Here is an 18,507-nt window from a genome sequence, read left to right as displayed (position 1 = left end):
AATTGCCGCAATATAATGAAACATGACTTGTTTCTGCAACTACCCTATTATCTATTCCTCTTAAAAGCTTAGCCTTCAACTAACCAGTTTTCAAGTTGGAAAAATAAAAAAGAAGAAGGAAAAACTCAAAAGTTACTTGCCCATCTATTTGTCAAAAAATATAATCCCTTACTAGCAAAAACATTATTCAACACTCCATAAATTAACTACACTCCTTTTGGCCTACTTTAATTGATTTTTTATCTTTGTTTATGGTCCACAATATTTAATTTTTTCAGATATCAAGAAAGAATTAACTTCCTTTTTCCAAAGTTACTCCTGGAGTAAAGTGCTTAGGAATATTTATTGTATTTTCAATGAACAAATTAAGTTTAATACGGTCAATTTCATTGCTAATTAATGTTAAAAGATGAATTTCTTAATATATGTGAAAACAACCAAAAAATTAATTAAAGTGGACCGGAAAAAATAGTTAAAGGATTTCACTTTTATATATATATAGTGTAAAGAATTTATACAATACATGTGTTGCTTAACCGATTGTAGGTGATTAATACTCTATTTTCGTGTTACTATATCAACTTGCTAGGAAAAGTTAGTATTTGCTATTATAAGTAGACCTGTTAAATGGGTCGACCCGATCCGGACCCGAACTTGTTGGCTCTTGGCCCGTGAGTCCTAAATGGGCCGGTCCAGTTCACTTTCTTATAAGCGCCGGTCCGAATTTGACCCATTAATCAAAATATGTTTGACCCGACTCGTAACCCGTAACCCCTTAACCTGGGCCATAATGGGCCGAATCCAATTCAATTAAAAAAGTTTAATGTATGTGTGTGAGAGTTGGCCCGGGCCGATTGACCCGTGAGTCAGCTACTGGTCCAGGTTCGGTCCGGCCCGGTTCAGCGGGTCAAAATATTATACCTCGGCCCAAGCTCTTTAAATTAATGGGTTGGTCCGTTTACGATTTCGTGAGTTATGGACCGGTTAAAGGGTCAATTTTAATGGATTTTATGGACCGATTTGTGAGTCGACCCGACCCATTTGATAGGTCTAATTATAAGCCAATAGCAACCTAATGGTGCAAAAAACTTATTTATCGTCAAAGAACAAAGCTTAAGAACTCATAATAAAATTATAAACCTTATGTTAAAGACATACACTTATTCGTTTGTTTACATGCAATATGAATATGCATTTATATTCCTTCCTCTACTTTCTACGTTAGCCAAGATTTCCAACATAGTGATTTTGGACATTTTGTGAGTAATACAAATGTCTCTTAATTTTCAAATCTCATTCTACTAGACTCATTGCTCTTAGCTCGAACTTCATATATATACGCATACGTTCAATTTCAACCCTTTTGATCGTCTAGAGTTCCACATAGTTTATAATAAAATTACACATATTCTGAATCATTAACCATAAATAAATTTTAGATTCGTCACATTTTGAAAGAACAACAAAGGACAATTTATTTATTTTTTGAAATTAAAGACATAACCATATATAAAATCTGCATAGTCTTTCTTTGTGAATTACAAGTACATGAACAAGTTGCTAAATTATTCAAATTAAAGTTGGTAAGACTAAGACCAACTCTATTATATTCAACCTCATCACACTATTGATTCCTGCCAATAAATCAGCCCCCAAGCTTGCTCTCATTGTTTACATTTTCTCAACTGTCTAACCTCCTAGGAACAAATTCAATATATTTAGCTATTAAAAAAGGAGGGTTATAACCAAAGAATTGAGAGGAGTGAACTTTAATAATGAAATTCTAGGTATACGATTAAGTCACTAAAAATTATTTATTGCATAATAAAGCAAAATCATATGTAACATGACTTTCTTCTTTTCTATTTTTAACAAAATTCTTATGTGGGCTGGTTTGGGCTACTACCATGACCCAAGTTGAAATATTTTAGATGTTACCAAAATTTACAAGGAAATTTTACTTCCTATTACAAAGGTATACACCCTATTTATTATAAACCAAAATTATTTTAAAATATTTTTTTCTATGGCTACCTTTTATATTTTATAGCAAAATAGGTATTTATGGTTTAAACTACCATTGAGGCGTGAAATACGCTATTTATGTTTTTCATCTCTCTTTCTTTCAATTAACACACTATTCTTTCTCAAAAAAAAATTCTTTCTCTCACTCTCTCCGAGCAAAATGCATGCTTCTAATAGTGAATTTTTTGGCTCTAGGGTTACCGCAATTGAAAATACTTCTAAATTGTTGGGAGAAAGAGGAGAGAGACGGACCTTTTCTTCAAAATCATATTCCTCCATAGGAAGGAGGGGCTCGTCGCTCTGAGGCTAGGGCCACTGCGCGAGGAGCAAAAACGATGTCGGAATAATCCGAGTGGGGTACTGTAACATGAACGACAAATAATTGCAATATTTTCTACTCTGAAGAATATTTGAGGGGTTTGTTCGTCTCTATTTTTAGTTTTAATATAATGTATACAGTATTTTGCTTGATCGGAAAACACTATCTCCGACGAACTTTCTTCTCTTCTTTGCTATTTAGTCACATACAATGATACAAATACATTATATTTTGTACAAATTCACTCAATCACATTGTATTTTATATAAATATATTTTTTTGCATGTATTTATGTGTTTCAAAGGTCTGTATTTTTTTAATACAGATGAATACACATGTATTCATGCATATTGTACATAAAGTATGCATGAATACATGATATAAACATTGAAATATACAAAATACAAACCTTGAAATAAAACAGAATATAAACAGTGAATACATGAATTTAAAATACACTAATAAAAATAGAAATACAATGAATACAACCAATGAAATATACTGAATAAAGCAATAATAACATGTATTAGGAATAACAAAAATACTGTTAATACAAATACATTTGAATATATTGAATATAAAATAGTGAAAACAGTAAATACAAACATTGAATCTAATGAATGCAACAGTTAAAAAAAATATTGAAACACACTAAATACAACAATTATATACAACTAAAAAATTATTCTAATTAATTGGATTGATAATGAGGCGTGTTAGAATTGATTTTGTTATGTTATATTAGGAGTGTATCATGCTAATTGATCATATTTCCGTTATTAGACAACTGGACAGACCTATTTTTAAGGTGACTGTCGTTACTGTATTCATGAATACATGACATGAGTACATGTGAATACAGTCGCGTACAATTGTAACCCCTGTTTTTAGGCTACTTTTGTTACTATATTCATGAATACAATAGCGCGAATACACTACAGTAACAACTGAATAGTAGCTATAGAAAGTATATGTTAGCCACTAAACAATACTTCCTCTGTTCTAGTTTATGTGAACCTATTTTTTTTTTGGTCCGTTCCAAAAATAATGACCCCTTTCTAAATTTGGTAATAATTTAGCTTAAATTTACAATTCTACCCTTAATGAGAAGTTTTTATAACCACACAAATACGCTGAGCCTCTTTTTGACTAGTTTAGAACCACAAATTCCAAAAATCTCATTTTTTCTTTAACTCTATGCCCAATCAAATAGGTTCACATAAATTGAGACGGAGAGAGTAGTGATTTCGGAAAATTTCTCGATTTACAACCCACACTCATAAGACCCCATTCGGACACAAATTTTAGCTACTTCTCTTCAAAAAAAAATTGGAAAAAATCATTCTCATAAAATTTGATCCATTTTTGGAAAAAAAAAATTCAAATTCCAAAAGATTGACTTTTAAGAAATTTTTTCAAACGCTCAACAAATTTTATTTTTTTTAAACAAAAAACACGTTCAAACACTACTTCAAACTTCAAAAAATTATATTTTAATAACTTTTAAAACAAAAAATTCAAATTTCAATTAAATTTATATCCAAACACTAACTTAATTATTATTTGTAAATTCATTTCACCAATTATGACCCGTAAGAGTCGTTTGGTTGCAAAAAGACCCCAACAACACCGAAATTATAATTCTGAAATTATTATTTTTTTAATTTCCACCCAATATCTGATACTCACATTAAAATCAATATGAATCCAATTATATTTAAATTTGCGCAATGTAAGACTCCATCTAACCAAAAAAAATTCTACATCCCACCAACATAAAATACATGTAATCCGTAACGATGTACAGGATAAATATAGAGGGAAAACAAACAGTAAAAACACAAGATTATCAAATATTTATTTATACAAAATCAACACTCTTAACATGATCCTCTTGATTACTAGTACTAGTACAACTCAAAATTAGAAATCCACAACCCTTTTGAAGATAAAATTATATAGACCTTAATTCGCATTACAAACTTAACACTAAAAATACCCAAAATAACTTTCAACAGACATTTTAAGATTATTCACTAAACACACATAATTACACACAAGTACAACAACCTTAAACTCTAATTATTTTTAACCAGAGATGTCAATAGCTTTCACTTCAGGTTTCTTCTCTTCTTCTTTTGGTACAGTTACAGTAAGCACTCCATTTTCCATAGCAGCCTTAATTTCCTCCATTTTTGCATTTTCTGGCAGCCTAAACCTTCTCATAAACTTGCCGCTGCTCCTTTCCATACGATGCCACGTGTCATTCTTCTCCTCTTGCTCTCTGCTTCTCTCCCCACTGATCTGTAACACTCTTCCTTCTTCTACTTCAACTTTCACTTCCTCTTTCTTAATCCCTGCAACGTTGCAAAAGTAACCAACTCTTCGTTAAAACGTTGCAAAAGTAACCATTTTTTCGTCAATCCGTCCAAGTATAACCGGATCAAGATATCAGTTCATTTATAGACTTAAGTCAACAAATAAAACTCGAAATGACCAACGGTTCTATTTGATCAAAACGGGGAAAGTAGTCGCGGAGGCGGATCCAAAATTTAAAACTTATAGGTTCTCACTTTTAAAATTTTTAGTATTAAACTTATTATATTTTTTAAGTTATAGATGCATATCTACTATTTTATAATTTTAATAAATTTTTAAATATAATTTTTTACTTCGCATCGAAAGTTATACGTTCGATTAAAACATTGGTAGAACATTGAATTTGCCCCTGGTCGTAAATAGCTATTTTTAGGATGCTATTTAGAATTTAGCCGGTCTTGAAAATTTAAACTAAAATTCTTACCTTCAAATTATACCGAAAAACCAAAAATAGAATATATTGGCTAATTTCTAAATAACAGCTCTCCTGGTATCGTTTCTACCATCAAAACAGGTTAAAACCGACCCGATATAAACAACCCGATTTACATACCTGGAACATCCATTTTGAAGATATGGGAATCTGGGGTTTCTTTCCAATCAATTCTTGCATTTGCAAAAGCTGAGGTTTCACGAGCAGAGGATGGAACATTAGCAACAGTGCCTGAAAATGGAAAGCCCTCAAATGGATCAAATATATCAAGTGAAAACGGGTCGAAAATATTGCTCCTTCTACCGCCAAATAAACTTGGAATCAAAGCCATCTCTTTTCTCTAAATGGGATTTTGGAAAATTACGTAACTTGAAATTGTGAGTTTTGATTATAGTGTTTGATTTGCTTAGATGATTTTCTGATAGTGCACGATAGAAGGGGTCTGCTATTTATAGTAAGGGGGCCGAGAACAAAAAGGTGGAATCAAGAAACTAATCCAGTTCGAGAGTAATCTAGGATGTTCATACAGTTAATTTTTGATAGGAACGGTTGAGGTTTCTACAACATTCGACAGGCTTCTCGTGGTTTATTTCGGACACGCAGAAATATCCACGTAATATAAAGTGCATGTTTTTATTTTCCAAAATATAATTTATAATTTTTTATAATGTGGAGATCCGGGTGAAATTATAGATAGTCTATATGTTATTCAGAAATCCCCCATAAATTAACCATTAAGTATGTTTGTTTTTTTAAATTTTATAACCACTTAATGGGTCTGAATTAGGGGTGTGCATTCGATTTTGACCCTTATCGATAATTACTTATCGATTATCGATTTATACATATGCTTATCGTTATCGTTTCAATAAGGTTTCGATTTTTTCGATTTCGATTTATCGATATTTGGGGCTTATCGATTCGGTTATCGATTACACCAATAAGAAAATTTGATGTCCCTTTAAGTATAGAATAACTTAAGATAATCATAGTAAGTAATAACAATTGTTCCTTCTACTGTTCTACATACAGTAACATAGACTTTTTTGCTCTCTTTTACGTTTTTTTCCTTGTTTGACTGTTCATTTGACCAGAAAAGTGTCAGCACACTAAAAAAAACTGAACAAGTTACAAATGCTTTTACAACAATCAGAAGTCACCAACATGCTACCAACTGATAACAAACAATCTCAAATAAAATGGGCATGCTGTCAAACCCTTTATGGACAGGCTAAAGCCACAGAATCAAACAATCTCAAATAATTTTAATACACCTGAAATCAGAATGTTAAGCGCGGAACTGTTCTTATGAAATTATGTTGGATGAACATTGAACACAATAGAGATTAGAGCGTGCAATTGGACCTGCAGCTCTTCTTCTTGCACAGAGCAATTTTAAGACACCAAGCTTTAAACCTGAAAGAAATTAAAAAAAATATTAATAACTTTGTAATACATCACATTCTTTTACAAGTATATTATTTAAAATGGAGAACTTACATAGTAGCTAACAAACTTTAGCAAACATCGTCGGTGGAAGCTTCTTTGTCAAAATTAGTAAAATCTAATAAGAATATACATTAACAAGTCAAGCAATTAATATATTATTTAACTATCTTAGGCAATACAATAAAATTAATTAAAATATACATGCCTTCCTCGAGTGTCTCGAGAAAATCTAAATCTTCCTCAACATTTACAGGAAGCGATTCACTTCGAAGCCAATCTTGAAGGCACACTAGAGTTTCAACCAATTTAGGAGTTAATGAACTCCTAAATTGGTCAAGAATACGCCTTCCGGTACTAAATGCACTTTCAGATGCCACACTTGAAATTGGAATAGCAAGCACATCTCGAGTCATCATACCAAGAATAGGAAATCTAGGTGAGTTCACCTTCCACCAAGCCAAGATATCAAACTCCGGTCTTTCATTTTCAGGATCTTCTCCAAGATACTTTTCCAATTCTGTTTTAGAATCTACACCTCCACTTGCAGCTTTATGTTTCCTTATTTCATCTAAGAGTGCACCTAAACCAGTTGAAGTTTCCATTGTGCTGAATGAAGAGCTTGGCAAAGAGGTAGAAACTTTACCACCAATATCTTTTGAAACCGACTTAGAGACATACTCATTAAACAATGAACTCATATAAGTATGAACCTCTTTTTCAATAATTGTTCCTTCATCATCTCCAAACATCTTCTCAAGTACAAAACTAACAGTAGTAAACTTGTAGCGAGGATCCAAAACACAAGCAATGAAAATCATTTTGTTCATTTTTTTTGGTTCACCCCAATACTTCTCAAATTTTTTCCACATACTTAATGCCATCTCACTCAACAATTTATCTTCAGTTGTTATTAATCGATTTAAGTAAACAGCAACTTGACCAATTTCAATAAAATGGGCATTCGATGTTACATAAAGTGACCCGGACACCTTCAAAGTGAGATTATAAAATATTTCAAGAAATTGTGCAATTCTCTTTACCTCATCCCAATCAGTTCTTGTAAGAATACCTACAGGCTTTCCATCTGAAATGGCATCAAACATAAGATAACATGACAAGCTGGTATCACGATCAGAATATTCTTTAATTGCACGCTCATATTCAATAGCTCTGCTCAACATCAAGTAGGTGGAATTCCACCTTGTAGGAACATCTAAGCATAAAGACTTCTTGACAATATTTTCACTTTCACAACATTCCTGAAACTTCCTCAACCTAGCAGGAGACTGTCTAATGTATTTGACTACACATCTAACACGAGCAATAGAAATACTTGACTCTTTTAAACCATCTTTCACAATAAGATTTACAATATGTGTCATGCATCGCATGTGAAGGTGATGACCATTCATGGAATTGGTTCCCCAATCATCTAATTTGTCAGACAGCTTCTCCACGGTCACATCATTTGAACTAGCATTGTCAACTGTGACAGTGAAAATCTTTTGCAAACGCCACTCACGCAAATAATCAATAATACACCTTGCCATATCTTCACCTTTATGACTAGTAATTGGAGAAAAGTTAATAATTCTTTTATGCATAATCCATTCACTATCAATCCAATAGGTTGTGATGCACATATTGTTAATTTTTTGAATAGAAGCCCATGTATCAGTGGTAAGACTTACTCTTTGACTTGTTCCTTTAAGAAACTTTAGTAATTTATTTTTTTCCACATTAAAAAGAGCAAAACAATCCCGTGTAACAGTAGTACGGGAAGGAATATGAAAACAAGGTTGTGCCATTTTCATAAAGTTTCTAAAGCCTTCCTTCTCAACAAAACTAAATGGAAGTTCATCAACAATCACCATACGACACAAAGCCATCCTACACTCTTCTTTATCAAATTTCTATGGAATAAGACCACCTTTATTACCCCCCGATAATGTTTGAAATTGTAATAGTTTTTGACCTTTTTCAACTTTATAAGTATTCTTTGGACATTTATCGATATGATTATTCATTTGTGTCGTACTTTTACCTTTTGTCTCAAAATATTCTTGTCCACAAAATCTACATGCATATTTATTATTTCCTGTAGCATCAACCTTTTCTTCAAAAACATCCCATGCCCGAGATCGTTTTTTCCTTTGTTTTGTAACTGTCGAGTGAGTAGTTGCAGTCGTAGACTCGGAACCTCTACTTTCATCATTCACTTTATCAGTATTACCATTTTCAGCCATGTGAAGTGAATGAAGAATGTAACTTACAGTCTTAAACGAGTTGAATGAACCAAAGCAAGACGAAGTCAGCACTCCTCGCTCTTGAATCTACATATCAAAATAAAATACAAACCTTGTTTTACATGGTTGCCACAAGTAGGTTTTCACCATTTGCATACAAGAAGCAATTGAAACTTAGCTGTACATCATCACACTAATAAGGTGGAAAATGATACCAATAAAAAAGAGTTGCTCAAAAGAGAAATATGGCGTAAAGTGTAAGGTCCAGAAAGTGTTAAAACTCATATCCATTTATTTTGTCACTTTGTTAATTATTTAGTTTGATTCATGTAGTGCTTTATGTGTTAATTTGATCACGAACTTTTCCATTTTAAAGCAATGGAAAATGTTTTTCCATTTTCCATCATCAAGAACTTTTCCATCATCAACCTGTTTTATATCAAAGCAGCTTCAAGATTTCAACTTCTCGTGACTTCATCTTGGTTTCAAAAAAGTAAAATGTTTTTTTTCTTTTCCAATTACCTGCTGTTTAAAAATGAAAATCCTTTTCGGAAATCCTTAAAAGCAATTCTGTTGAGAATCACTGTTAGTGCGTACACTTATATAAAATTAAGCATTTGTTCAAGCATCACGTTCATAGCTTCTATAAAATTTAGTAATTTAGTAAAAACAGAAAAAATATTACTGCGAGAAACCCATTTGGAGATAGAGAATTACCAGATCTGTGGGAGAAACCGAGAAAGGAGGAATTTTGATTGAAGAAAATTTGAGGCTTCGGCTCTAAAGGGGCATAAGCAGAACAGTTCTTGAGCAGAGCTTGACTCTTGAGGAACTTCATATTCTGAACTGAAGCAGAAGTGGCTCGCCGGCGCCTGAACTGAACGGATGAACCGATGAAGTCGTGACTCGTGAAGAGGAAATAATAGGGTAGGAGAAAATCTTGAGGAACTTCAGATTAAGAAGGCAGAAGCGGCACATGAAAATGGAAACATAAGTTAGGGTAAAGGAAGGGTTATTACTTATTTATATAGAATAAGGGTATAGTTGTCTTTTTAGTTTATCTTATCAGTTTATCGATAAACCGATAACCGAAGTGGACAAAATCAAAATCGAAATCGATAACTCGATAAGAAAATTTTCGAAATCGAAATCGATAAACCGATATCGATAAACCGATAACAAATAATCGATTCGATTTGTCGATAAACTGATTCGAATGCACACCCCTAGTCTGAATAGATCTTGATGATCAAGATCTATAACATAGTATTATTAAGATGTTATACATTGAAAAATTTATGTAAAAAATGACATTTCACCATAACTCTTACACTTTCACCACTAACCACCACCACTGTTATCGCAGTTCTCCACCATTATAGATTCCTCCACCACAAGCTACCACCCATTATTACCAATCCTCAACAACAACTACTATTACTGTCAAGCACGAATGTCAGTTGTCACCACCATTAGCCGTCATTTACAACCATCATCACCAATCACTATTACCATAACAACCATTGATAACCACTATCAGCCACCACTATATGTTACCCATCGCAGTTATCAATCACTACCACCATCAATCATCACCATTAACTACTATTATCATCCACCATTTTGTCACGACCCTAAACCCGGACCCGGTCGTAATGGAGCCTCTCGTGAAGACAAGGCCAGTCGATACTTCCCATTTCAATTTTAAGCAGTTAAATAATAAGATTCAAGTCTAAAGCATGATAAAATAACCCAAGGTTTAAGCAGTCAACAGTACAAATATGCGGAAGAACAACCCAAGACAGCCCGATACCGGAGTGTCACTAGTCATGAGCATCTAAACAATCCGGGATACTCAGAGAAAACTACAAAGTTTAATACAGTAACTAAAAATATGGAGAAATAAGATAGTGAGAAGCTCCGGGCTGCAAACGCCGACAGCTACCTAGAGACTCCTCGGATCCGCCTGAGCTGGGAAGATCAGCACTCGGGAGTGGGACCAGATGCGCCTGAATCTGTACACGGGGTGCAGGGAGTAAAGTGAGTACTCCAACTCAGTGAGTAATAACCATAAATAAAGACTGGAAGCAGGAAATCACGTGAAACACATTTGCAGACTATAATGAAACAGTAAAAGATATGTGGAAGTCATTTAGCGCAATTAAACTTCATGAAAACCTTTTTGAACATTTAAATAGGTAAAGGACAAACAATTAAGAAAATAAACACAAAGGTTCGCCCCTCGGGCACAGTATCAACAAATCCGTCCCTCGGGCAATATCTTAAAACAATACCAGCTCCTCGGGCTATATCTCACATCACAATGGGTACCCTCACTCATTGGGGGTGTGCAGACTCCTGGAGGGGCCCCTTACGGCCCAAGCATAATATCAAGCCATCTCGTGGCATCATCACTAGGCTCTCGGCCTCATATCAATCAAGTCATCTCGTGGCGTAGATACCTCAGGCCCTCGGCTTCATAATCAATGTCAAATGTTTCCTCACAACATAGACCCTCGGTCTTACTCAGTCAAAATCCTCACAAGCCACTCGGGCAATAGTAAAACATGATTCTAAGCCCAAAATATCATTTAAAAGATCATTTAAGTGTTAAAACAGAGTAAACATGACTGAGTACGAAAATAGTGAAATATAACATGACTGAATTCAAGTATAAAGTCAAAAAAGTGAGGAAATATCAATAAAAGTCCCATAAGGGTTCAAATAGTTGGCATGAAGCCCAAATATGGCATTCAACCCAAATAATGATGATAGCAAGTAGATTTCAGTCAAATACGCGGTAAAATAGTCATTCGGGACGGATTAAATCACAATCCCCAACAGTGCACGACCCCACACTCGTCATCTAGCGTGTGCGTCACTTCAATATAGCACAACGATGTGCAATCCGGGGTTTCATACCCTCAGAACATCATTTACAATCATTACTCACCTCAATTCGGTCAAATCTCTAGCTCGCAACGCCTTTGTCCCTCGAATAGGCATCCACTCGCGTCGAATCTATCCAAAATCAGAACGAGAATGTCAAAATATGTTAAAAGAACGAAGCCCAAACAAAAATAATCAATTTACAACATAAATTCCGAAATTACCAAAACCTGACCCTCGGTCCCACGTCTCGGAATTCGATAATTTTTATATCAATAGATTTCTTATCTCCCCACGAGTCCATACATACCAAGAACACTGAAATCGGAGTCCAAATAACCCCTTAAATTCTCATTTTAAAGTCTCTTAATCTCAAACCCTAATTCCCTAATTTTTGGCTTAGATACCATGATTTATTAGGTAGATTTCACAATATAATTGAGTTTTAAGTCCAAAATTCTTACCTCCAAGTGATTCCCCTTGAATCCCTCTTCAATCCCCTTCAAAATCCTCCAAAAACGACCAACAATGGAAGAAATAAACCTCAAATTTGCGGACAAGACGACTATTTAAACCTTCTACCCAGGCCTGAAATTCTTCTTCGCGAACGCGGTCAAAGTGTCGCATTCGCGAACCAGAAAAATACCTTGACCAAAATTCCTCTTTCGCGATCGCGACCTCCCCATCGCGAACGCAATGTTTTACTCAGACAGACCTTCGCGATCGCGTTCCCCCTATCGCGAACGCGATGAATTAAATTCCCCTGAAGCTCAGCTGCACATTCCTTCTACGCGAACGCGACAACACCCCTGTGAACACGATGCACAGATGCCCAGCCCTTCGCGAACGTGGAGCCTTCCTCGCGAACGCGAAGGCTAAATTTCTAGCTTCTCAACTGACCCTTCGCGAATGCTATGATCCTCTCTCGAACGCGAAGGTCATTTTTCTGCAACACTGATCTGCAATTTTCTGCAGGTCCAAACTTCATGGAATGGCCCGATTGACCACCCGAAACTCACCCGAGGCCCCCGGGACCTCAACCAAAGGCACTAACATATCCCAAAACTTTATTCAAACTTGTATCAATCTTCAAAACACCTCAAACAACATCAAATCAACCAAAACACATCAGATTCAAGCCTAAGTTTCCAAAATCTTCCGAATTCCGCTTTTGATAAAAAAAACAACCAAACCACGTTCGATTGACCTGAAATTTTGCACACACATCCCAAATGACACAACGGAACTACTGCAACTCTCAGAATTCCATTCCGACTCCTATATCAAAATCTCACCTACCAACCGAAAATCCCAAAAATCCACTTCCGTCAGTTCAAGCCTAAATCTACTCCGGACCTCCAAAACTCATTCCGATCACGCTCCTAAGTCCCAAATCACCTCCCGAAGCTAACCGAACCATCGGAACTCACATCCGAGCCTCTAACACATAAGTCAACATCCGATTGACTTTTCCAACTTAACCTTCCTCAAAAGAGACGAAGTGTCTCAAACCTTACCAATTCCTTTCCGAACCCTAACCAATCAACCCGATCACATATAGAACCATTCTACAAAGCAATAAGAAGCAGAAATGAGGAAAACAGAGCGGTAACTCATGAGACGACTGGCCGGGTCGTCACACATTTACTCTCCATAATTACTACCATCAACCAACACTACCACCAAGTCAGCACTCACAATCACCACCTTTAGCCATCACCACCACCAACAACAACAACAATATAATTTTTAAAAATATTTTACTAATATACTATTAGATTACTTATTTTTATTTGATTGAATTTATATTTATTAATATTTAAATAAAGAAAAAATATATACATTCAGATGTAAAGAAAACAAGCAGTCTTAATTATTCAGTATTCAGATCTTAATATAATATCTTAATATTCAGATGTGAATTCAGATCCAAACATTTTAATCTTAATACACATATTAATATTCATATGCGTATTCAGATTCAGACGTCTTAATCTTAATAAAAACAAATGAGACCTAAGTAATCTCTGGTTGATGGCTTTATAGTTATTACTAGGATCATTAATGATCGCCTAAGTTATCTCTAGTTGCTTATTTATTAATTATAATTAGGATCATTTTTAATAAAGTTGGGTATCTTGGTGAAATCATAGATCGCTTATGTTTCATCTCAAAATTGTCCATGTATTATTTTTGATCGCCTAAGTGATCTCCGATTAATCGCTTATTAGTTAGTACCATGATTGTTTTTCTATAAAATGGGAGATACTGGTGAAATCATATATCGCCTATGTGTTATCTAAAAATCACCCATGTATTATCTATGATTGCGTACGTGATCTCCGGTTGATCGCTTATTTGTTATTAACAGAATAGTTTTTTATAAAAATTATAGATCGCCTATGTGTTATCTAAAAATCGCTTATGTATTATTTTTGATCGTCTAAGTGATCTTAGGTTAATCGACTATTAATTATTACCAAGATTATTTTTTTACAAAGTGGAAGATCCTGATGAAATCATAGATCGCTTATGTGTTATCTAGAAACCGCCCATGTATTTAATTATGATCATCTAATTGATATCCCATTAATCGCTTATTAGTTATTATGAAGATCATTTTTATAGAATGAGAACTCCTCGTGAAATCATAGATCACCTATATGTTATCTACAAATTGCTCTTATATTATTTATGATCGCATACGTGATCTCTTATTGAAAAGATATGCAGATCTTACCCAAAAGACTGAGCAAATCAATTGCAGAATACTCCTGATGAGTGAAGAAGAAAAATGAAGGACATGATATTAGTCTGGGAGGCATTTTGTTTGGGTGAATTTTTTCTTTTAAAATGTTTTATTTTTCTATATTTGTAATATAGTCCTTAACCCAACTAAGATAAATTATTATTCTCACTCATGCCAACTAAGAAAATATGAAGAAAAAAAACTAATTCAAAAAGGAAAATACCAGGTCATGAACTTCTATTTGTTTTGTATAAGTACTCTTTAATATTATTTCAATTTTCATCTCTTTTCCTGCCTATAACTATCCCATTATTAAAACTATAGCCACATTCTTCTCAAGTCTTACATATTTTCACATATTCATCTTTCCTTCACTTTTAACATAACATCAAAAACTGAGATTTCTGCAAACTTAAGATATATAATAAAATAACAGTATCTAATATTGCATTCTACACTTTGATATTAATCATTAATTTGCAAAAGGTTTATTCAAAAGTGTTGCATCATTCTCTTCTCTAGACTACACCGCGCGAAAATAGGTATGAATGAATGGCTTGTGATATAATTCATCTATGAAAGCACAGCAATTACATCAGATGCCCTTAGTGTTACGTAGTCGGCACCATCTGCACCTTTGAAGTCATTGCCTGCATATTTGGAATACAGAACTGTATTTCCCGGAGATACTGAAAGTGATTTCCTGTTCCCTTCCTCGTCGAGAGGACCTGGTCCAGCAGCGATTACCTGTTTCAACCACGGAAAAGGTAACAAATCTTAACAAGAGTTTAACTTCTTTACACTGACGTTTACCTAAAATAATAACTATGTGTAACCTTCAACAAGAAGTAAGATTAGTAAACAACTACATGTTAAAATAGTGTAAATTCTTTACAACGTTAAGAGTTTTGTTGGACTCACGTCATAGTTATACAGAGGAGATAATGCAGGGGTTATTTATACGGGAATTGATAATGAAGGGATTGTTATGCAGTGATAAATAGCGAGTAGATAATTATACTTGTATTACTAACTTTAAAATGGCATTTTTGTCTTTAAGCAGTTTAATCCCGCATTGATTATATATGTCTTCTTATTCCACATTCTATCCCACATAAAATAATTAATAGATCCCTGCATAAGTAAACTTGATACCGCCAACCAAATACTGCAGTAGTTATGCGGCTATTTTTCCTTATGCAGCCAACCAAATACAATATTATCTTATGCAAGACTTTGTGTTGGAATAAATTATTCCAATCCATCAACCAAACGACTTCTCAGTGTATAAAAGTAATATCCTTTCAACAAATGTTGGAGCATTGACCTTAAGAAAATATAATATCAGACCCAGAGAAATCAACGGTGGAAATAATATTATGAGTAATAATACTAGCTGAACTGCAGGGTGCATGTTTTTACCGAGCCAATTGAAGGTTTCTCCTTTGCAGCCTCGCTCAAAAACAATCCTCCGGCAGTTTTTTCCTCAACCTCAGCCACCTGATAAAATAAGTGATGAACACATTAGCACTACTCATCAAAAGACACTTCAGAATATGAAAATCTTGAAGCAAGTGCAATATCAAGAAGAGTAAGAGACAGGGAACCGACGCCAAACTTCCAAAAATGCAACTCTCATTTAGCATAAACTACTTCCGAAAAAAATTTATAAAATTTGAAATAGGAAAAAAGGTCATCATCTACAAAATATTAATCAAATTCCAGATGCTACACAAACAAGGAAATAAAGGCAACAATGACAAACCTTGATTAAAATTCTGTCATTCAAGGGCTGCAGATCCTTGATATCATCGGTCTCAAGAATACCAACAATGTCATCCTCTTTCAGGATCAGGTGCGTTGATCCATCAAACAGAACTTCAGTTCCCGCATATTTTGAGTACAGCACTTGGGTACCATTCTACACGTATATAAGATCCTTTTAGAGAAATAATTAACCACGCTAAAAATCCAAGTTGAGTATATCAATTACCTTCACACTAATTTCCACTTTAGTCTTCCCAATTGAACGACCCTCCCCAACAGCGACAATCTCACCTCCTTGTGGCTTTGATTGTGCTGATGTCGGAAGCAAGATACCACCTACACTCTTCTCCTCTGCAGTCTTTATCTTCACTAGAACTCTATCACCGAGAGGTTTAACTGAAGTGTACTGCACGAACAACAACAAGAGAATAAAGAAGCAGACAACTAAGAAAATTTTCCTGCTAGAACAGCACGGCAACCCTTAAATGCATTGTAATGACAAAGCTTGGCTTTAAAAATCCACTAAACACCAGAAACCTAATGCTTAATTAATTCATCTTTTGTTTCAAATACTTATTTGATATAAATCGCAAGCTTTTTTATTCGGGCAATGAAATATCATAATCACATATCTTTGATGACAAAAACAAAAACACCCAACGCAACAAAGCCCAATTACAAACTCGTTGCACAGTTTAACCAAGCACAAGAGAGAGCTACTTAATCACAAAATTGGAATAGCTAGCTTAAAATCAGTTCGTAGTTTACATTGCCCAATCCGATTTTGGCTGAAAATCAATAGGTCAGCAAGCTCTCCCCATAAGTTTTAACTGACTTTAAAGTTGCGCCAACTAAAAGAATGAAGAAGATAGCCAAACATTCATGTTGAGAGCAATAACGTGAATTAACATCATCGACTCACTAAAGTTTGACACCAGTGCCAGAACAACCTAAGGCTAAGAAGTGTCAATAACACTCCTTCGCCGGAAAATTACTGTGTTTTATTGTATATATAGACTACATATTGGATCCCCTTGGATTGTCCATATCTTTGCTTCTTTATATTTTGACACCCCTTAGAAAAAAATTTGGCTCCTCCATTGTTTGACAATGTAGCATGTCAACCAATTCGGAGCAGGAAAAAGAACACATCAAAGCAATTCTTCCTAACTATTCAGCTATTATAGCAACATAGTTCGACGAAAAATAAAAGGCAGCCCGGTCCACTAAGCTCCCGCTATGCGTGGGATCCGAGGAAGGGACTGACCACAAGGGTCTATTTCTGCAAGAGGTTGTTTACACGGCTCGAACGAGGTCACATGGCAGCAACTTTACCAGTTACGCAACGAAAAATAAAGGAATAAAACAACAGCATCTGAGAAAAGAAAGCAAAATTATATACCTTAGGGGCTACAGTAGTTGCAGCCTTAACAACAAGACCACGAGACAACCTGATATTCTGCTTTAAAGGAGCAAAAGATGCAACCTTTACATTACTAGTTGACCTAAGCCCTTCAAAGGAAGCAAAACCTGTAGCAGAAATGGATGATGCAGTCAACTGAGTTGTCGCCATTGCTTTCTGAGCTAAATCAAGAAACCCCACAATAAAAAAATAGTCAATATCCTCAGCACCCAGAAGAAAAAAAAAGTACAAGTATAGATAAAAACTCAAGAATTCATAACTAAATCAAGAACCCCTTAATAGAATAAATCCCAGAAGCAAACAGAGAGTAAATCAAAAAATAAGCTCAAGAATTTCAGTTAATCGTAAAAAAGGAAGTACCTTTACTGGGAAAGAAGTATTATCTACTACAGACTGAGTGACTGAGGTGTGTGTTTTTAGACTGTTGAAGATAGAATTCGTAGAGCCTTTTGAGGATAACAAAACCCTAGGAGGTTCTAACAGAGGGATTTTTAGCCAGATATTTATTTTTTTTGTTGGGTTGGGGGGTGGGGGTGGTGATATTTTATTTTTTTAAATTGCAGATTTCACTTTTTATAAAGATTATACATTTAAGTATCTTTTTAGTAATTTGATAGCTTAAAAATTCTTAATATTGTCTATGTATATAAATTAAATTCATTTTGTATTTATATATTACTAGATGTCGTTTGATATTCAAATTACACATTAAAAATAAATTGATATCCTAAATTTTATTGATACGAGGAATTTTAGTAGCTCAGTTGATCGGCTAACTTAACTTTTATTGAAAGTTTGATTTCCCATCTTATAATTCTCTCCTCTCCT

At 34.5% G+C, this 18,507-nt stretch overlaps 2 protein-coding genes across 3 annotated transcripts; both read right to left on the bottom strand.

The window, feature by feature from the left end:
* Positions 1-4,177: 4,177 nt before the first annotated feature.
* LOC104222203 (17.6 kDa class I heat shock protein 3-like) lies at positions 4,178-5,749 on the bottom strand. The gene is made up of 2 exons (XM_009773397.2): positions 5,277-5,749; positions 4,178-4,701 (listed from the first exon to the last, which is right to left on the bottom strand). The coding sequence occupies exons 1-2, from the start codon at positions 5,485-5,487 to the stop codon at positions 4,433-4,435; spliced, it is 480 nt and encodes a 159-aa protein (XP_009771699.1). The 5' UTR covers positions 5,488-5,749; the 3' UTR covers positions 4,178-4,432.
* A 9,141-nt stretch (positions 5,750-14,890) lies between these two features.
* On the bottom strand, positions 14,891-18,167 carry LOC104221237 (20 kDa chaperonin, chloroplastic-like). Of its 2 annotated transcripts, none has more exons than XM_009772254.2 (6): positions 18,040-18,167; positions 17,659-17,840; positions 16,483-16,662; positions 16,255-16,410; positions 15,912-15,989; positions 14,891-15,236 (listed from the first exon to the last, which is right to left on the bottom strand). In XM_009772254.2, exons 2-6 carry the CDS (start codon positions 17,827-17,829, stop codon positions 15,063-15,065), a joined length of 759 nt encoding a protein of 252 aa, XP_009770556.1. In that variant the 5' UTR covers positions 17,830-17,840; positions 18,040-18,167; the 3' UTR covers positions 14,891-15,062. The 2 variants fall into 2 exon arrangements, with proteins under 2 accessions (XP_009770556.1, XP_009770557.1); XM_009772255.2 differs by having other exon boundaries at positions 17,659-17,835; positions 18,040-18,165.
* Positions 18,168-18,507: the final 340 nt, after the last annotated feature.

Source organism: Nicotiana sylvestris, chromosome 6 (assembly GCF_000393655.2).
Source record: "Nicotiana sylvestris chromosome 6, ASM39365v2, whole genome shotgun sequence".
Taxonomy (NCBI): domain Eukaryota; kingdom Viridiplantae; phylum Streptophyta; class Magnoliopsida; order Solanales; family Solanaceae; genus Nicotiana; species Nicotiana sylvestris.
Note: the sequence above shows the minus strand (reverse complement) of the source record. Positions and strands in the feature narration are given on the sequence as shown.